Source organism: Ictalurus punctatus, chromosome 27, assembly GCF_001660625.3.
Source record: "Ictalurus punctatus breed USDA103 chromosome 27, Coco_2.0, whole genome shotgun sequence".
In the NCBI taxonomy this organism is placed as follows: Eukaryota; Metazoa; Chordata; class Actinopteri; order Siluriformes; family Ictaluridae; genus Ictalurus; species Ictalurus punctatus.
In genome coordinates this window covers 6,043,617-6,062,695 of record NC_030442.2, presented here as the reverse complement: position 1 = coordinate 6,062,695, position 19,079 = coordinate 6,043,617, and the positions used below count along the sequence as shown (strand labels likewise).

The 19,079-nt window shown below is 36.5% G+C and overlaps 1 protein-coding gene across 11 annotated transcripts in view; it reads right to left on the bottom strand.

The window, feature by feature from the left end:
* Positions 1-6,401: 6,401 nt before the first annotated feature.
* Positions 6,402-19,079, bottom strand: part of dgkza (diacylglycerol kinase, zeta a) — a 177,340-nt gene continuing 164,662 nt past the window's right edge. For all 11 annotated transcript variants that reach the window (XM_053676609.1, XM_053676611.1, XM_053676612.1 and 8 more), the window contains 6 exons: positions 17,387-17,421; positions 15,768-15,817; positions 12,098-12,218; positions 11,351-11,387; positions 11,047-11,146; positions 6,402-8,453 (listed from right to left, as the gene is read on the bottom strand). In XM_053676609.1, the coding sequence (XP_053532584.1) occupies positions 8,337-8,453; positions 11,047-11,146; positions 11,351-11,387; positions 12,098-12,218; positions 15,768-15,817; positions 17,387-17,421 (460 nt within the window). In that variant the 3' untranslated portion in view covers positions 6,402-8,336. The remainder of the gene's footprint in view (positions 8,454-11,046; positions 11,147-11,350; positions 11,388-12,097; positions 12,219-15,767; positions 15,818-17,386; positions 17,422-19,079) is intronic.

The window sequence follows — 19,079 nt, the reverse complement described above, 5'->3', positions numbered from 1 at the left end:
AACAGGAAACACGGAGAACACATCACACACGACACTGTTGCCAAACTTATTAACCAATTCAAAAAGACTGGAAGTCTTGCGGACCGACCGAGAAGTGGACGTCTACGAACATCCACTGATGAAGGCACAGCTGACGTCGTGGTGGCAAAAATGTATGGAGACTTCTTGGGACACCCTGTATTTTTTAAGGCTTGGGGCAGATTTCACAGATCAAATGACTTGTCAACTCCCATCTTAGATATGGTTAATGTGATTGGTAGTTATGTAGACTGTGGTGTGTGTAAAACATTTTTCACATAGGTCCCATGTCTGTACAAACATCCTCACACATCACATGCTTAAGTGTGGTTCAAGCCCCAGCACTGCCAGGCTCTGGGTTACTGATCAGAAGGTCGGGGGTTCAAGCCCACTTTTGTGCCCTTGAGCAAAGCCCTTAACCCTCTCTGCTCCAAGGGTGCTGTATCATGGCTAACCCTGCGCTCTGACCCCAACTTTCTGGCATGCTGGGGTATGCAAAGAAAAGAATTTCACTGTGCTGTAATGTATACGTGACCAATAAAGACTCATTATTTTGCATGTGTGCACGTACACTCTAATCTTCAGTAAATGATTTATCCAGTTTATGGTCGTGGAGCACGACCACGACCTACGTCCTACGTCCTGGATAGGACTCCCGTCACCTAGGCACCATGCACATACACAGGGTATTCACACATAATTGTGCAATTGGGCAATTTCAAGTAGAATTCACCTACTAGCATGTTTTTGGAAACTGGAGAAAAGGAAAAAAAACTCTCACAGACATGGGAGAACAAGTGAAACAGACAGTAACCCAAGCTGAGGATTAAACCAGATACCCTATAGTTGTGAAACAGCAGCACTACCAATGACACCCTGACTGAAATGTGATCACTGTGTGTGATCACTGAAAATGTGATATATTGTGATAAATGTGATAAATATGATATATTATGTTATGGGTGACCCATTTCCACATTTGAGATGAAATAGTGTAATACGTCTGAAATACTGGTTACTCTCTCTTTTTCGCTTTTATTTATTTATTTATTTATTTATTTTACGTTCCTCATTTAGGGTCATGAAATTAATTGCAAATATCTCTTCTTATGGTTTGTCTCTGACAAGCGATAATAAAGGTTTACTGTTTTAAGTTGTTCTTTGCTGTTTTTGTGTTTATTTAATATGTGGAAGTCATTTTGACCCATAACATATTGGATGTAACTTTTTTCCCCAACATAATAGACATAATAGAAGGGTTAAAGCCACTGTAAGACTGAACTTGTGGAATGTGTAGGATAAGTAAGGTGTGAAACTGTTTAGATGGGTCAAAAGTAACCTAAACAGCAAGTATATCCATATTGTCCATATATGTAAGCATTGCTATAATTTGTCTTGTTGTTGTGTTGTTTATTGCTTTTTCATATGAAAAGTTGCTTTTTTTTGCTTTCTTATTAAATGCAGAATTAAGTGCATATTTAGTTCATCTAAATACATATATAACATTATTTTGTGCTTATATATATATATATATATATATATATATATATATATATATATATATATACAAATGTGTACATTATTATATATTAATACATTTTGAAAATGTACATTTATAATTTAAAAATTGTAACCAAAAATTAGTTATCAGTTTACCTTCATTCTGCCCACTGTTTCAAAACCACTGTTGTATATGTTTATACTCTATAGGTTCTATAACGTATATAGCAATAACTTATTAGATATCCTGGACAAAATCTGGAATAATATACGGTATCATGGAAAACTGGACACTTCTTTGCAAGGAAGGTGAGATCAATCCTGTTCTGTTTGCAAGTGTATATATATATATATATATATATATATATATATATAAATTATTCTTTTTTTTACTTTACACTGCATTTCCTCTCTGTGTGGATCTCTATGTTTCTTCTATGTTATACTTCTAAAAGTGCATGTACTGATCAGAACCAATGTGTTTCTACTCTTGTGAATATGAAAACTCTTTGCAGGTGTTGTTAGGATGAAAGATCACACTCCTAGAACATGGTGTTCCAATAATTTGTTCAAATTAGAGGCAGATGTAGTGCTTCCTCTCAGACAGTTCTGTAGAATGTAGTTTTAACTAAATCCATCTGTCAGAGGAAAAACAAACAAAAAATTATTAGAGTGTATATTTTATATATATATATATATATATATATATATATATATATATATATAAATATATATATATATATATATATATATATATATATATATATATATATATACATACATATATATATGTGCACATCTACAGTGCACATCTACTCATTCATGCAATTATCAAATCTGCGTGATTTTATGCATTGCACTGTTGCCACATGATTGTCTGACTGGATAACTGCACAAATGTGCAGATATACAGATGCTCATAATAAAGTGGACGTTGAGTGTACAATTTTGTGGTGATTTCTGTAACCACCACGTGCATATAACTAAGTTTCTGACACAGGAAAATATTCCGGACACATGGTGCTGTTTGCCATTTTATTTGGTAACATGACAAGCTGTGTTTTTTTGTTATTAAATATATGAGAGGGAATGAAGATAGAGATAAAGAATAACTGTTTATAGCTGCTATAAAATAAGTGACAACAGGATTACATGTAACTATAAACAGTTAAAAGGTAAAAACTGAAGCGGTACAAGTGTAATAAAGCACCTTGGGATGCTTATATAGTTAAATAGTCATCTTCGGTGTACTAACAGGAACTCCACTTCACATACCATTCAATCATTGATTATTTTCCTATAACAGCATATCTCCAAAATTATTTACTTTTATATGAAAGTTAGATAACATAACAGTAATAATAATAAAAAAAAGATTTTAATTTCTCTAACATAATCTGTCTAACATTACATTCAACTATTTTGTAGATACTATAATCATAATTCCTTTTTTTTTTTTTTTTTTTTTACTATATTGCTAGTATCATATATCTGAGGCAGAATTAGTTTCTTTTAGGAAGGAACTTCAATTCAATTAAAAGGAAACAAAAGACTCAACGAAGTCAAAGGAGTTTTATGTGCTGCTCTGGGAATTATTTATCACTCTGGGAACAAGCTGTTATTCTTGGAAAAGGTGAAGCAACAAAGGGCACACATCTGTGTGACAGACCCCCCACTCCAAAAGGGGAAAACAGAGAAAAGAGGACTGCAATGGAATGGAGGGGGAGAAAGAAAAGAGATGGAGAGAAACAGTGGCTTAGAGGTTGCAAGGTTAATATCTGCTCTTTATAGCCTACTGAAGAGGAAAGACGTCTTCCATGTTTTCCACAGTTGAACCTCCGTTCCACATCACAGGGCTGGATGAAACCATTGCAATGTGGTTTTAGGGGGTGGGGGACGGTCAGATTGACTTCAAATAATCACCAAAACACAAAAAACACGCACACACACGCAGTGGTACAGGACAAGTCATGGGAAATGAAACTAAATAAAGGGTACGCGTCCATGCAGTGTCAAAACTGAAGAACTGACACAAAAAGACCCACATATGACCCACCATCATTCATATTGGTATCTTTATTGAAGACCTAAGCTCAAATGTAACAATTCAGTATCAAAGGTACAACCTGAATAAGAGTAATGTGTGAAATCATGTGGTCAAGCAGAAAAACTGGTCATTCTGAGAAAATAGCCAATAAACAAAATTTCAGTAAGCCAAAAAAATAGCAGAAAACAATCTTTCAGCACAAATCATTATCTCATCTAATGAAATGACTGTATACAGACTACAGGCTTATGTGGCATTAATATTTTGGTTTTAGAAAATACTGTATGCTTTCCAACAGTGAGATTCATTAGGGACAGACATAAAACAATGAAAACACAACATTGACCTTAGGTCTAGTTAGTACATAAACAAAAGTGGAAATGTGAAAGTTGTTGAAAGAAAGAAATGTTTGTGCCTGGTATGAAGACATTAAGTGTCTGAGAGATATCCTGATTTTTTCCCAGTTGTTGGTGATCCATTACAAGCCTGAAGGCATGTAGGCAGTGAGTCAGCGGATACAGAGGGTACCAGATAGGTCTATCTTCAAAAAGCTAAGGTGAAGTGGGAGTGTTTATTTTGCCTTAAGGGAGTGTGCTGTTTTGGACTGGATTACGACAGCATATACAATAGTGATCCTCACCTGCATTGCAATCACTGGAGTAAACATGTACATGCCTGCAGTAGACAGAATCTTCTCAGTTAAGTAAAGCACATGAGATATCAGGGAACAAATTCCACACTCATAAAATCTAAATAAAAGTTTTACTCTCTAACGTGGAAAAAGGACTGGGACTAAAATAAAATACATTTGTGTTCACTCTTATGAAGGGGGTTCATAAAATGAAACAATTCCAGAAAGCTAGAAAGATTTGTCTGCTGTACTAAAGAAATGTTGGGGCTGGAGAATACATTAATAAACCCACTCCAGGGGTGTCTCCCCTGTAGGGCCACAGCACTGCAGAGTTCTACTTCATTTAGCACATTTACCACACCTGAGTCAACACATTAGCTAATTACCAAAGGCTTCATGGGCTAAATTTGTGACACAAATCTCTGTAGATCTGTGGTCCTGCAAGACCTGAATTTTAAATGCTTCTGATGCACACAATACGCATCACAGAGATGCAGCTGTTGACACAGCTGGAGTTTATGCAAAGTTTGACCAGACGATCGTTATATACAAACTCAATATACAAAAAATCAGAAGAGAAAAAAGAAAAAGTTCCATGTATCATGCGTGTCATAGTACTGTATAACATGATCAGATTTATTACAGTATAGTCTAGGAAACAAAGAAATACTATTTTAAATACTATTGACATACTATCCGTTGTTATTCTTGGAAGCAGACAACACCAGAATCAATTCACTAAACAAACAGAGATGATTGGTGTCTAAATTGCATCTCTGGGTATTCACCTTTATTCTATAAACATAGTACAAACATGTAATAGTTCTATATACCCAAGTGGCCTATTGCACCAGTTCACATACACTCTAGTAAAAGAAATTGCATGGCAATTGAAGAAGCAGAGAAATACTACACACATATGTATCAATTTTGGAACATTTTTAGTAAATCAATGAGAAACATTTTTCCATGGTGTGTGAAGTTCTTTCTTATATCACTTAGTTACTTCAAGAAAGCTTTACAGACAAGAGCAAAATGTTACTTTATAATAATTATACAGGACTTCAATATTAATGATATTGAAAAACAGTTGGGGGGGGGGGGGGGACGGGGATGGACAATCAGGAGGCATCCCTATCTGACTGGGAAAAAGCATATGAGGAATCAAAATAAAAAGATAACATTAATATATTAATGTTTTAATTAGATGGGCATTGAAAGATCTACAATTTCTCCAGAAGTAGGATACTGGAATCTAAAAATTCTGGAATCTAAAAAGTCTGTGTCTTTTGTGGATTTTTAAGAAGGCACTGTGTGCATTTCAGCTTCTTATCTGCTAATCTGCATTAATCTTATTTAATATAGTAAAGTTAACAGATGCAGGCACTACAGCCAGTGCTGGCTTCTATAAACTGTAAATAGATACAAAATAACGAGCGACAGTCAAATTACAGCGCTGTTTTGAGGATTATTTTCAAACTAAACTCGATAGAAATGAGCTAATCTCAAAAAAGTATCAATAAAAATAACGATACAAATAGTGGTCTTATGTCTGATGTGCCGTAGTTTTCTTGCAATAAAACAAAAAGTAAAGTTTGGGGGAAGGAAAACATTTGGTGTGTGTGTATATATATATATATATATATATATATATATATATATATATATATATATATATATATATATATATATATATATATATATATGATAGTAAAAACACTATGTAACATTATTATTTACATAGGCACCTCTAATATGCAAGTTATCCATCAAGACAATCACTAAAATTTTGATGGAACCTCTAGTAATCACTCTCTTGTCAGATTAAAGAAGAATACATAATGAATAGAGCATTCTGTTGTAAGAAAATAATCAACATCAGGGTGGTGTGATACCCTCCCAAAGTTGATTATTTTCCAATAATAGTATGTCCAAAAATTTTAATTCCTCTTATACCACAGCAATTTGTCCCAAACACACCCCCCAACTCCAAAAAAAAACCAAACAAAAAAACAAGTTAGTTACTCATCATTTCCCTTATTGCATCTATAAACAGTCATTACCTCAAAGCTCAAACGCCTCTGTGCTGAATACTTTCCCATGTACCAAGGTAAAGTCACAGCTTCGACTAGGATGTAATGAAGACCTGACAATGGAGACTCCATAAATGTTACACTCCCCTTCACAGAAAACCATATCCACAACTGCATTTTGAAAATCTGTTTATTAGACTTCAGTTACGTGGAGCAAACAAGAACGTATTTTGTGTGCATTAATATAAACCTGTGATTTGCCTTGTAGTCAAACTATTCAGATCTGCTGTTACAGAAAATGAATCGAAACCTTCTGACGAACTGGAGAATTCGAGAGTGCTGTGGTATAACAGAATATAAAATGATCTCTTTCTATTCATTCTTCATTTTTGCCAGCATATAACTATTGTCAAACTGTCGATCTGTCAATGTCAAATCTCAAACTGTCTCAGTTCAGCATCATCAGGCCTTCTTTCAGAAAGCAAAACCACCACCTTCAATAAACTGGTTAAATGTCAAGCCAATGACTATCATACCGTCATGACTTCATAACCTGCTGCATGGATTGTCTACTTAGATTGTCGAATAAAGTGTGTGAGCTGACATTATATAATAAATGCGTCCCCCCCCCGGCACATGGTTCCAAATCCATTTTATGTATCATTAACTAGATTACATGGCCAGTGATTTTATTTATTTAAGAAATCTCACAAATTACTGTTGTTGTTGGGGTTTTTTGCACAGAGATAATGACTCTCCTAACTCTTTCTGTAGTGAAACACCAAATACTAATGTTTCTATTTAGTTTGTGAAGGTTTGCTGCATGTATCTGTTGATGAGAATCTAATTTTCATAGGAGGGTACTTTAATAATATCTTATGGAGTTAACAAAATGTATGTGTACCTCCACAATGCTGGGAATATCTTTATAAATAAATATATTTTAAGATGGAACTGTACAGTGGCCACAAGAAAGTGCCCATCTTTGCAAATTAAATATTTTTAATCAATTATATCTAGTTTCAAAACTAATTTAACTTAGACATATATCTATGATAGAAAATAAATATCATCATCACATGTTGGTGCATTAAGATAACTCATTGATTAGAAGGATAACATTCTGTCATACAGTGAGACAATCCAGAACAATTCAAGAGCAGAGAATTATGAACAAAATCAAGTGATCTGCATTCTGAAATGTACAGTATTTTATAATACAATAAGACAAGTAAACAAGTCAGATGTTATAGTGATAAATTATATAAACATCTATTTACTATTAAAAAGGGTTTACAAATAAACACTAATCTAAGTACATCAATTATAAATCAAGAAATGTATGACTGGAATAAAGAAGGCAATGATAGCTACAGTGCAATGGTTTCTCAGACAGAAACCTAATAAGATACATTTATAGTACCAAAAGTTATTAGAATGAAAACTTTCCAGAAGAGAAGAGAAAAGAAAAAAAAACAATGAAAGAAGCAAAGCCAAGAACAGCTACTACAGGCTCAAAATGTTTTCAGTGCAGTGAGAGCTGAAAGCCAGCACCTCACATTCTAAAACTTAAGCTTTCAACACTCATCCACTTAGTTTGGGTAAACAAACAAGTCTGTAAATCTCTGAAATGCCTGCAGAGCAATAACCTTATTATTCTTAACAAAACAACAACATTGGAATTCAGAGCTGCGTGATCAGTGCTGCAGATCTCACATCATAGATTCACAGTCCCATACAGTCTCACTTCAGATACCTTTCAACAAGCTCAGTGTTAATCTGAATGATTGCTCTGTAAAAGCCACACAGATTAGTTACTGCATTAACAAAGTAAAACCCCAGCCCTCTCCATACATTCTGACACAGACGCACTAGTAAACGCTGATGGTGCAAAGGATGTAAATTTAGTTAAGCCGATAAGCCTACAGATCTCTTCATAATGTGTGTACGTGTGTCTCTTAGCTCTAGAGTTGGCTAGGAGTTAAGTATTCACCCCATACAGAGGAGCCTTCCATTATGGACTAGTCCATTCGTATAGACTTTATTGGTTTGGCACAAGTAGATGGCTCCAGACTCCAAAGGGTGAAGGTGTGTTAAAGGTCAGAGGTCAGACTGCTGTCTCCTGGTCCTCACGCTGAATCATCTGGTAGTGCTGCCGGTTCTCCAGGTACGCCGCCAGCTCCGTGTCCTTTGCTTTTTCTGCTCTGTGCTTCGGGGTATCACCCTGCAACGCAAAAACACAAACTCTAATTGGAGGGAAAGGCACACTGGAGGTCCTTATAGTAATGTTTCATTCTTGGCTAATCAGGAAACTATAAGAACTGCAGGTTTCTTTGAGTGTCTCTTCACAAAAGACTTCCAAACCCAACAATGCCCTTATCCCAAATAATGAGCAGTAGTTTGCATGTGTTTGTTAAATTGTGTGTGAAATTGTGTTGTGGATGATTTACAAAAACAGAATTGTGTGAAATATAGTATCATGTGCAATGCAGTGAAGAGACAGTCAGCATGTGCTATTATAATATGATTCTTGAAATTATTATATTATTCTTTATATTCTCCATGGTCAGTTTGTAAGAGTAAACTAAAACATAAATCCCAAGTATGATAGCACAGATTAAAGGCATGTCATAAAACTGTAAACTGTTTAAAATAATTTTGGTAAACTTTATCATTATTTAGACAAAGGGTTTTTTTTTTTGTTTTTGTCTTTTACTCATGAAACGACGTTACAAATGTTACACCTGCCCTCTGGTCCTACCGTTTTTGAGCTCATGCAATTACCGTTCCCAAAATTAATCGATTTGCTTTGATGCTATCCTGTTGTTGCACCTCTAGGAAGAACAGCTCCAAATTACACATTCATTAGGCAAAAATGCAAAACAGATCAGATGTGCTATTTTTTCTCATTTGAAAGAAGATTTTCTCAGTACATCAGCTTGCAATGTTTTGTGGCTGTTATCAAGGTGCATGTGTTTCAGACACACAAACCATTAGTAAACCAGGGGCTGTGTGCAATGAAGTCAAGCAGACTGTCAAGCACCCACTTTGACAACACACACACTTGGGGTTTTCTCTGAAAGGCTTCATGATGAAAACACGCAGTTTGGCAAATTATTTTATTTAAAAAATACACTCTCCGACACAATATAAAGTTCTTCCTCTTCTCTGCATTATATTTAATTGGCCCCTATAAGTAGTGATGTATCCAAAGCCAAACCAATATTTTAGCATCATATGCAAATGTGCATAAGCTGGGTGGACCACAACAGCACAAACACCATGTCTTCAAATATTAGAATCCCATCTGCTATAGACAGGCTTCATCACAGATTCCACATGTGTCACCAACACATGAGTTTCGGGCACTAAATCAGTGTACACATAATAAAAATGCTTCTGTAGAATGAGCTGTATATCACCCATCATCTGAGGATCCTATGTACTGACGTAGGAATAGGAATTACTGGAGGAATTATGGAATCTGGAGGAATGGTGATGAGCTGAAGAGTTCACTGAATCAAGATTGTACTGCATCCAAATCTGTTAGTCACAATAATGTTTGTGCCATAACCACTGAATGTCTTTTATTACTGACAGACAGACATGCTGAAGGAAAGTGTGCTCAGAATTTTTTTGCCTTTCAAAGCGAAGCCACTTTCATTGCTACTTGTGAGAGATGAAGCTCTTTTTTTGTGCAGACAATCAGAAAACGGCAGCTTTTTTATATTCTGAAATACACAAAGCTCCCTCTTTCTGCTTATCACTCTTACAGGTAACAGCTAAAAAGTCTGCTCTGGAATAACAAGGACCAGTGACACACAATGGGGAAGGGCTCACATTGAGATTTAAAAAAAAAAAAAAAAAAAAAATCAGACGAGCTTCCATTTAGACACGAATGAAAAGCATTATAATTATGTCAGATAGAAGTGCTCTTCACGAGTTTGTGAAGAATAGGAACACTGTTCTGACAACTGTTTTATTGTGTTTTTAAAAATACCAGTACCAGAGAGCTTCTGCACCTCACGAAGGATAAAAGAATAAAACAGACAGACACACAACAGCCAGATAGAGAGAACACAGGGAACATATATTACCCACAAGCTGAAATGTGCAGATGAGAAAAGGAAGAGAGAGCAAAAGTGGGAGAGAAGATAAAAGAAGTACCAGTGGGTTAGGAGGTGAGCAAACACACACACACACAGCAAATGAGAGAGATGGAGACAGATGAAAGTGATAGTAATGATTTGGTTTTAGAAATCTGATATGATAATGAATACTTTTGTGTTGGAACTATTGGTGTTAGTGGTGTTTAAAGCCATTGAGGGTGCTGGTGAAGGAGCCAATGTGGCAGACTGCATACTTTGCCCTAGGGAAAGTGCAGGTTAGGAGCAGACAAAGAAATATCCCATCTGTCATGTGGAGGTTTGAGCACATGCTGATTCAGAGGTCTTGAGAGCTGATTCAGACAGCAAGAGAGAAAGCATGAAAAAGTGGCCACCAGTTAAAGCCTGTCAGCTCGACTAGAAACAGCATTGAAATTACAGGCTCTTCACAAAAAGCAGTTTTTCCACAGGCCTTTGTGCCAAACCAGTGACGCACATCGGAAAGTTTAAGGAGATGATTAGAAAATCACTTCCATCCTGAACTCCATAATGGATTTGCTTAGTTTTTTTTTTGTCACATTGCATACAGTAGCTCTGTGGAAAAACTGGACACAGCACTGGACACAGTGTACAGATCTCTCTGTCTCACATTATTACTGGAAGGGTTTGTTGTTCTGGGGGTTAGTCATAATAAAAATACAGTTTTCTCACCTGTAAGTCTGTCTTCATAAGAGAAGCTCCTGCCTCCACTAAGTAGTGACAGATCGTCCTCTGACACAGCGAGGCCGCTTTGTGCAACACCGTCTCCCCACTGCAAGTAAGAACAGTAGAAAATAGTCAGAAAGATTGCTGCCAAAGAGAAAAGCAAGGCATGTGTTGTCAAAGAATGACAATTACAACCCAGCAATGCTCAAAGCTGACTGGTAAACATTATCCTGGCAAAAAAAAAAAGTTAAATAAAATAAAACATGAAGTGAACTGAAGCAGAAAGTCCAGAAAAAATAGTGTTTCTTACTTTTCAGTCTCTGTCACATCCAATATATCAGTAGGTGCTGTTACAGGGGAAACAAGAGACAAAATAAAGTCTACTACTTTGTGTGTTCAGGATAAAAACCCAGCTGGCGAGAAATAAAATAGTGCTGTCTGTCAAACTATTTAACCAGTACAAAAGACATTTTTATGTTGAAAAATAAGAAATTATTGCACTTGATATCCTTTTTATTGGGGGGGGGGCTGAGGAACGGTATAAACTGTCGCAATTAAAATTATTCAAGGCCCATTGCAAATCAAGTTTATTGTCAAAATTTACAGACACAACGAATGCTTCAAGAGGTTTCTCCAAATTCAACTGAAAATGCAATTTATAATGATTTCTCCAGTTTCAAAATTATTTAACCCCTTCATGACAAGCATCTTTAGTACTTAGTAGAGCACCTTTTTACTGTTATGACCTGCTGCAGATGAGACACCAGCTTCTAGCAGCGTTCCTGAGCAATCTTAGTCCGTTGCTCATGAGCAAAGGCATCCAGTTCAGTAATATTTTACAAAAAGCAATACATTCCTATACTACACAATAAGTATAATGATGTATAACAGTATATATTTACTAACAAACTGTTAGCAAAAAATGGCAGGTGTAATATCATTAGGGTCATGTGAAAGCACCGGATGTATGAATAAACGTGAAAGGACGTCCTGTAAAAATGTGTCAGCATGTTGTGTGAAATGGACTGAACAGTGAGTGTGTATGAGATGATCTCACCGTTATCAATGATGTATCTGACAATTTCTTTACTGGCCACATTCACTGCATGATGGAGTAAAGTGCGACCTGCTGAGTCCTGCACACACAGGTCCCCCCCTTGCTTATGGAGCTCCCTTAGCTGGAGAGAAACAATCATACACACAGAGTTATTTTTACTACTACCTTTGTAGAAGCTCTCTAAATTATTACTGCAGGTAAATACTGTTGTTTCTTCAGCAATGTAGGCACAAAATAATGGCTTTTTATACACCCACATTCACCCCCACCCCCATACACACATGGGTATGCTCTGACTGTTGTGCACTGTACAGGTCCATTTTTATTCTCCAAGGAACAAACATACCATCAAAGGTACAAATGTTCCTTCTGGTCCAATTATTTACATTACATGAGTTGTAAAGTACACTTCACTCACTAGGTGATACATGAACCTTGAACAGTTTCAGTGTACCTTCAGAGCCATACAAGAAACATCTTCTTGAGTACACTGTACAGTCAAACACAATATTTTGGCTTCCTCCAGGCCCTCGGTCACATTTCTCGATACCACTGTGCAATAAGCATGTTTATGACTGATTCATGGCGTGCAAAGTATGAGAAAAGTATATACACATGACTGTAGGATATAAATATTTAAGCCAGCCACCTCATCTTTTCACATCTATTTGAACTGCTACTCATGCTATGGCACAGGGTAGTGCTATCTCTACCCTTTTCCACATACATGAGCTCTCAGACGCCCACGATTGGCTAGTGTCTGTCTGATTGACAAGTGAGAAATGGCATCCCTCCCCAACAGTTATGCTCTCTTGGACTCCTAGCCACGAATGGCTGTGACATTGTCAGGATTCAGACTCTTCTGAAATATGGTATAGTATTTGCTGTTATACCACTTGGGAGCCCAGATCATTTAAATGATTCATTCTTCTGTAGATTCATTCTTGGGTGAGGTGGTAAATCTCTCAGTAAGCGATTCTAACTTAATTTGCGTGACAGTTTTTTATGGTGATATAAAGGTTCTATTTATCATGTATTTTAAGCCTTAATATGCTCTGAACAAAACAAATGTACAATGACTTATCTTATAATTCTGTAGCCAACAACATTAGGGCAATAAAGTTAACAACCAAGATACTAAGCTACTTTTTTTTTTTTTACAGTTGGTTAAAAGCCTCATGGGGACAGCAGATGTGTTTGGAATTAACAAAGTGCGCAGGATGATGAATGTTGTGACAGTCGGAAAACATGGCTAATCCACTGTGATGAACAAGCCTTTGAACTCCTTACTGTGCTGATTACAGATACTTGAGCAGCTGTTTGTGCGTGCGTGTGTGTGTGGTTTGTTTATTACTGACCTCTCAACTGGAGCAATGACTTAAGAGATCTTTTTTTAATGAGGATTCCCCCCTTTGGGAGAAGGTATGATTTAGGCCTAAAGACTTTGTGAAGTACAAAAAACCCATGGACCATTACACACAGTTTATACTCAGCAACAGTTGAAGTATCTTGATTAGCATTTAAGCACCTCTTCATTGCTGGCACAAGACATGGTGGGATTGAGGGTAAAGGAAAAGGACTTGAGAGGATTGTGAAGAGAGAGGATCTCATTCTACATGAATCAACTAACTAACTAACTAACTAACTAACTAACTATCCAATTCAATTAAATTTTATTTATATAGTGCTTTTTACAATGGACATTGTCTCAAAGCAGCTTTATAGAAACATATAAAGACAGGATAGAGATTTTAATTGTGTGAATTTATCAGTATTGAGTGAGCCAGTGGTGACAGTGACAAGGAAAAACTCCCTAAGATGATATGAGGAAGAAACCTTGATAGGAACCAGACTCAGAAGGGAACCCGTCCTCATCTGGGTAACAACAGATAGTGTGGAAGTAAAAGAAAGTTCATTATGGTTTTTACAAGAAGTCTTTGTTGAACTGATCACTGAAGGAGACTTGAGTAAAACTGCATGTGGTAACTGGCCATAGTAACTGGCCTCAAGGCCATAGCAGCAACAGTAGTCCCAGCAACCACAGCGAGAATGTCCATGTGGATATCTATCTATCTACTCACTTATTGTTCCACTTCTATTCTAAATGACGCTTGATCTTTCATGACAACATTAATCAGAATAAATTGAGAGTGTATTGTTTCTCCAGAAAACATTTATGCCAATCATTGAAAGTACTGCACTATTGGTATTTTTAGGTCTCACCAACGATGTTTAACTGGGAATCTGGCAAGACCTGGCTGGACCATTGAACGTAATTCACAGACTTGTCCCAAAGCCTCTCTTGCATGGTATTGGGTCATTTTCATATTTAAATCTTTAAACTAATGGTATGGCTTCCACTTGACAACTATACCATAAAGACCAGACAGAGGTGTGCCTTTCCATAGTATGTACAAATCAACTGAATTTACCATTGTTTAAGTTTAGTAAAGTTGCATAAACTTCTCAATGTGGGACCGATGTGACCGTTGTTTAAGTGTCAACTGAAACTGGTTTTGAAATATGAATTATTTTTGTAGTTTAATGGACAAAAAAAAAGCAATCCAATTCAGTAAAAATATGCAAGAGTGAAGGGGCCAGCATATGTTATGAATGCGCTGAAATCAGGTTGGGAAATAAGAACCACCGGGCTTAACCTCATGTACACCTTTGTTTGTTGCTGTTTATTTTGCAATGCTCATTTTAATGTTTCAGTTTTTTTTAAATCCCCCATAACTGTTCAGCTCATATTTTTTCCAGACAAACCTGTTGCCGAGTCAACCAATTGATGCTGACCCCAACTGCCTGACATTACTGGTTATTGCTACTACACCTGGAGCAATTTGGTGCTGGAACTAAACAAGTCGTGCCAGCTGTGAAACAGCTCTTTTCCAGTGGAAATACACACAACAATCACACAGATTCAAAAAGTATAGGATGAAAAAGTCAGAGAGTAGTTATGGAGACATGGATGAAAAATATCCAATAGAGAACTTTAAATACCAGTTTGGGAATATGCATTGGAGACATGCATTTGGAGGCATTTAAAGAAAGATGACATTGTGCAGTTTATAACCTCATAGCCATGGTTTCAACTCTCAGATCTTATGTACAGAGCCCAAACAGGAAACAATTGTGTAATGTGGATTTCATATGATATTTTATATATATATATATATATATATATATATATATATATATATATATAAAAAAGCGAGACAACTTACCACTAAGTAAAAGTCAAAGTGGCCTTTCACAACCAGCCAGCATTCAAGAGTTTTACAATGTAAAACTGAGGTGTAACAATTGCAAAATAATCATGGGTGCAACTGAGGTTAATAAAAAAAATACAATTATGTTAATGATACTGGTGAGGATCAATTACTGATGATGTGCCTCTACTGTGTAGAGTTTGTGGATGTAAATAGTTTTGTACTGTTATTTGTTTTAATATTTATTTGTGACAAATACTAATCCTTTAGTTTATGTTAATGCTTTTAATCAATCAATCTATCTATCTATCAATCTACATGTCTCCAGGAAGCACAGTGCAGATACCTGAGGTGGCTCATGGCAGAAGCGAAAAAGATTCCGTAAAAATATATACAATACAAATTAATATACCAGATAGTTCCATTTATTAGGAGTGAATTTTTGGGACTCGTCTTACCCTCTGATGGTCCTTGTTCTTCACACACTCAATAAGAACATCTGCTGACACTGCAGAGAAAAGACAAGACATTTAGGCTTCATTTAGGAAAGCCAGCTCAAAGTGACAATGCCAGCTAAATAACTTTACACCACAGCACTGTTGAATGCTTGATTCTGATTAGTCAGTAAGTGGTAATAAATTTTCTATAACACTAGCTCTGACAAAAGCGCCAGCTGCAAGGTTTTTATTGCACAAATGCACTCTGTAATATGTTTTTACAGATCTGTTAAAATTGTTATAAAAAAATAAATAAATAAAATTTTCATTTCAACAGTGGTAATTTACACAAGGACTTTGAAAGTGAATTTTGATGGCAGACACGCCACATAAATGGATTTTAAATACGTGTATAATTGTTGATATGTTTTAATTGTTGATTCTCTGAGGAACATTTTATTTAGAGAGGTTTATTTAGAATTTTTGGAAGGAGTCTCCAGTACCAGCCTGTTGTAACAGTAAGGAGGTTCCTTTTAATTTTCCAACATGGAAAAGTTTTCAGGATGGGCAGCTTTGCAGTTTATATTTCACTTAACCTGAAGATGGCTTTGCAGCTAAGAATGAAGTTCATAATGAAAGTGTCAGCACATGCATTCAATTCTACTACAGAGCTATATAACACCGCTGGAAACACTAGATTGTCTCAGTAATCATTTAGTATCTCATGAGTACATCATGTGACATCTCAGTTACTCAAATTCTGATTGTAAACAACTACATTTCTAAAATATTCAGTTATTCTGAGTTTCACAAGCAGACTGTTTGTTTAATGTTTTGCAGGCAGAGGCCTTGAAAATAGAGTGGGGAAATAAGATTTTAATTAGCAGTGGTAATCACATTATGCCACGCTTCCTCCGTAGCCTCTGTCTCAATATGCTAAATCTGGGTTCAAAGCTTCAGGATGCCCTTTCTACATTTTCCATTCAAACATTCTAGCCTTGATGTCCATTTCATAAACTAGACAAAATAATATAAACATACCAAGCTTGGATATTCTAACAGCATTCGAACATTTGAACAGCTAAGTCTGTGTATTAAGACATACTTGTGCCAATCATGCCCTTGCAACACTACTTAGGATAACTGTTTTCTGAACTTAAAATAATGTCCCGTATGATAGTTTCTATACTATATTTTACAGGACTTGTGAAAGTATTACTGCCAGAAAGAGGCACCGAATGCTAATGTGGAACAATGTGATTAATGTAAACACAATTTATCTTATTGATCCTCAGAAAGGTAAAGATAGTTCTTTCATTTTTCCTTTCCACTCCTCCCAGTTTCCTCAGAGGCAAAGAAGTGCAAGAAACACAGGCAGCTGGCCTTTTTAGGCTTGGCAGCAACTTATGAAGCAAGGGTCTGAAAGCATTTAACACTCAACACCCACCTCCTTTCTTACTGGTTTTAAGAAGCTGAACTGAACCTATCCACACTGCTTTATTCTCCCTGCTATCTCACACTCGGAGAAGAACAGAGGAGAGCTGAGACAAACTGAGGCTCTCCATTACACGCATACTGAACACAGCAGAGAACCTGTGCTCATTAACTCTTTTTTTCACTGTGTGTACTGCAGTGTTTACCTGGACTACTGACGCTCTCAGCATTCTTTTCTGACCTGTAAATGGGAGACAAAAAAAATGCAAAAAAAAATATGAATGAATACGAAGGTTACAGAGATATTCACAAACTGCAACATCTGAGAAACATCTTCAGTATGCAATGGGGGAGGGGTGCTGGGGTATGGAAAGAGGGGGTTACAGACTGCTGACTGACTAATCCCAGCTAGTGGTTCCTCTGGAAACGGCACGAATGACCGAAACTCAATCCCTAAAACTCAACACTGGAGTCAGTCAAATCCAAGCCAGAGCCAGAACGCAACAAAGTCAAATCTAATACAGAGTATGCCTTGCTCAATCTCAGAGCAAACACTCATCACTGTAATCAGTCAAATATGACACAAAGCAGATCCAAAATCAACATCTACAAAGAATTTCAGCTCAGAGTCTCTTAGATTAATGACTGTGAGTCCTTGAGTCTCGAGCGCTGTCTTCAAACCTCAACATCACTGTGGACTCAATTTTCTCTTTTTGTGAGGACCTTCCACTGACAATACAACTACTGCTATGCTACAACGCAATCCTAAACCTAACCTCAGTAACCTAAAGGAAATGATTAGACTATTTCAGTTTTACAAATAAAAGCTGTAAAAACTTCATTTTTTTATGAGGATATTTTGCACTATTAATATCATTGTGACCACTTTTGATACTACGACTATCATTGTTAGAACATTTAGCACTATCATACCATTGTGAGAACTGTACTCAGTCGTTTTTTTTTATAGAGTCTGCAGTTGGTAATTAACAGTTAGCAGAGACATGCAAGCTTTGTACTTGTTGTAAACTTGTAATCACTGTAATGATGTGAACGTACCATTAAATGACAACATTTCCCTGCACTGTTTTGATCCGTCCCACAGGAATGCTTCCAATTACAGATAAAACATTTTATCAAATTGGTCAGGATGCTCACAGCAAACAATAAAAAATAAATAAATAAATAAATAAATAAACAAACAAACAATACACAAGAGCCAACAACTGAGATAATGATAAGTAATGCATTACACATTTCTAGGAGGGGGGGACAACAAAAAAACCAACACATTATGTGCTTTTATTTAATGGAAGGTTCAATTCAATTCAATTTTATTTGTATAGCGCTTTTTACAATAGACATTGTCTCAAAGCAGCTTTACAGAAATATCAACACGGTATACAGATATTAAAGGTGTGAATTTATCCCAACTGAGCAAGCCACTGAGTGGCGACGGTGGCAAGGAAAAACTCCCTAAGATGTTTTAAGAGGAAGAAACCTTGAGAGGAACCGACTCAGAAGGGAACCCATCCTCATCTGGGTAACAACAGATATTGTGAAAAAGTTCATTATGGATTTATATGAAGTCTGTATGGTGTTAAGAGCAGCCGTAGTCCCAGCAGTCTGGAATTAAAGAAGATTTGAGCTCCATCCAGAGGCTGAAAGGATCTGGATCTCTAGTATCTCCATAAATTCGTGTGGGGCTCGGCGAAAGGAGAGAGGGAGAAAGTAGAACAGAATCTAGTCAGGGTAGGCTTGAGTAAACAAATACGTTTTAAGCTTAGACTTAAACACTGAGACTGTGTCTGAGTCCCGAACACTAATAGGAAGACTGTTCCATAACTGTGGGGCCCTATAAGAGAAAGCTCTTCCCCCTGCTGTAGCCTTCACTATTCG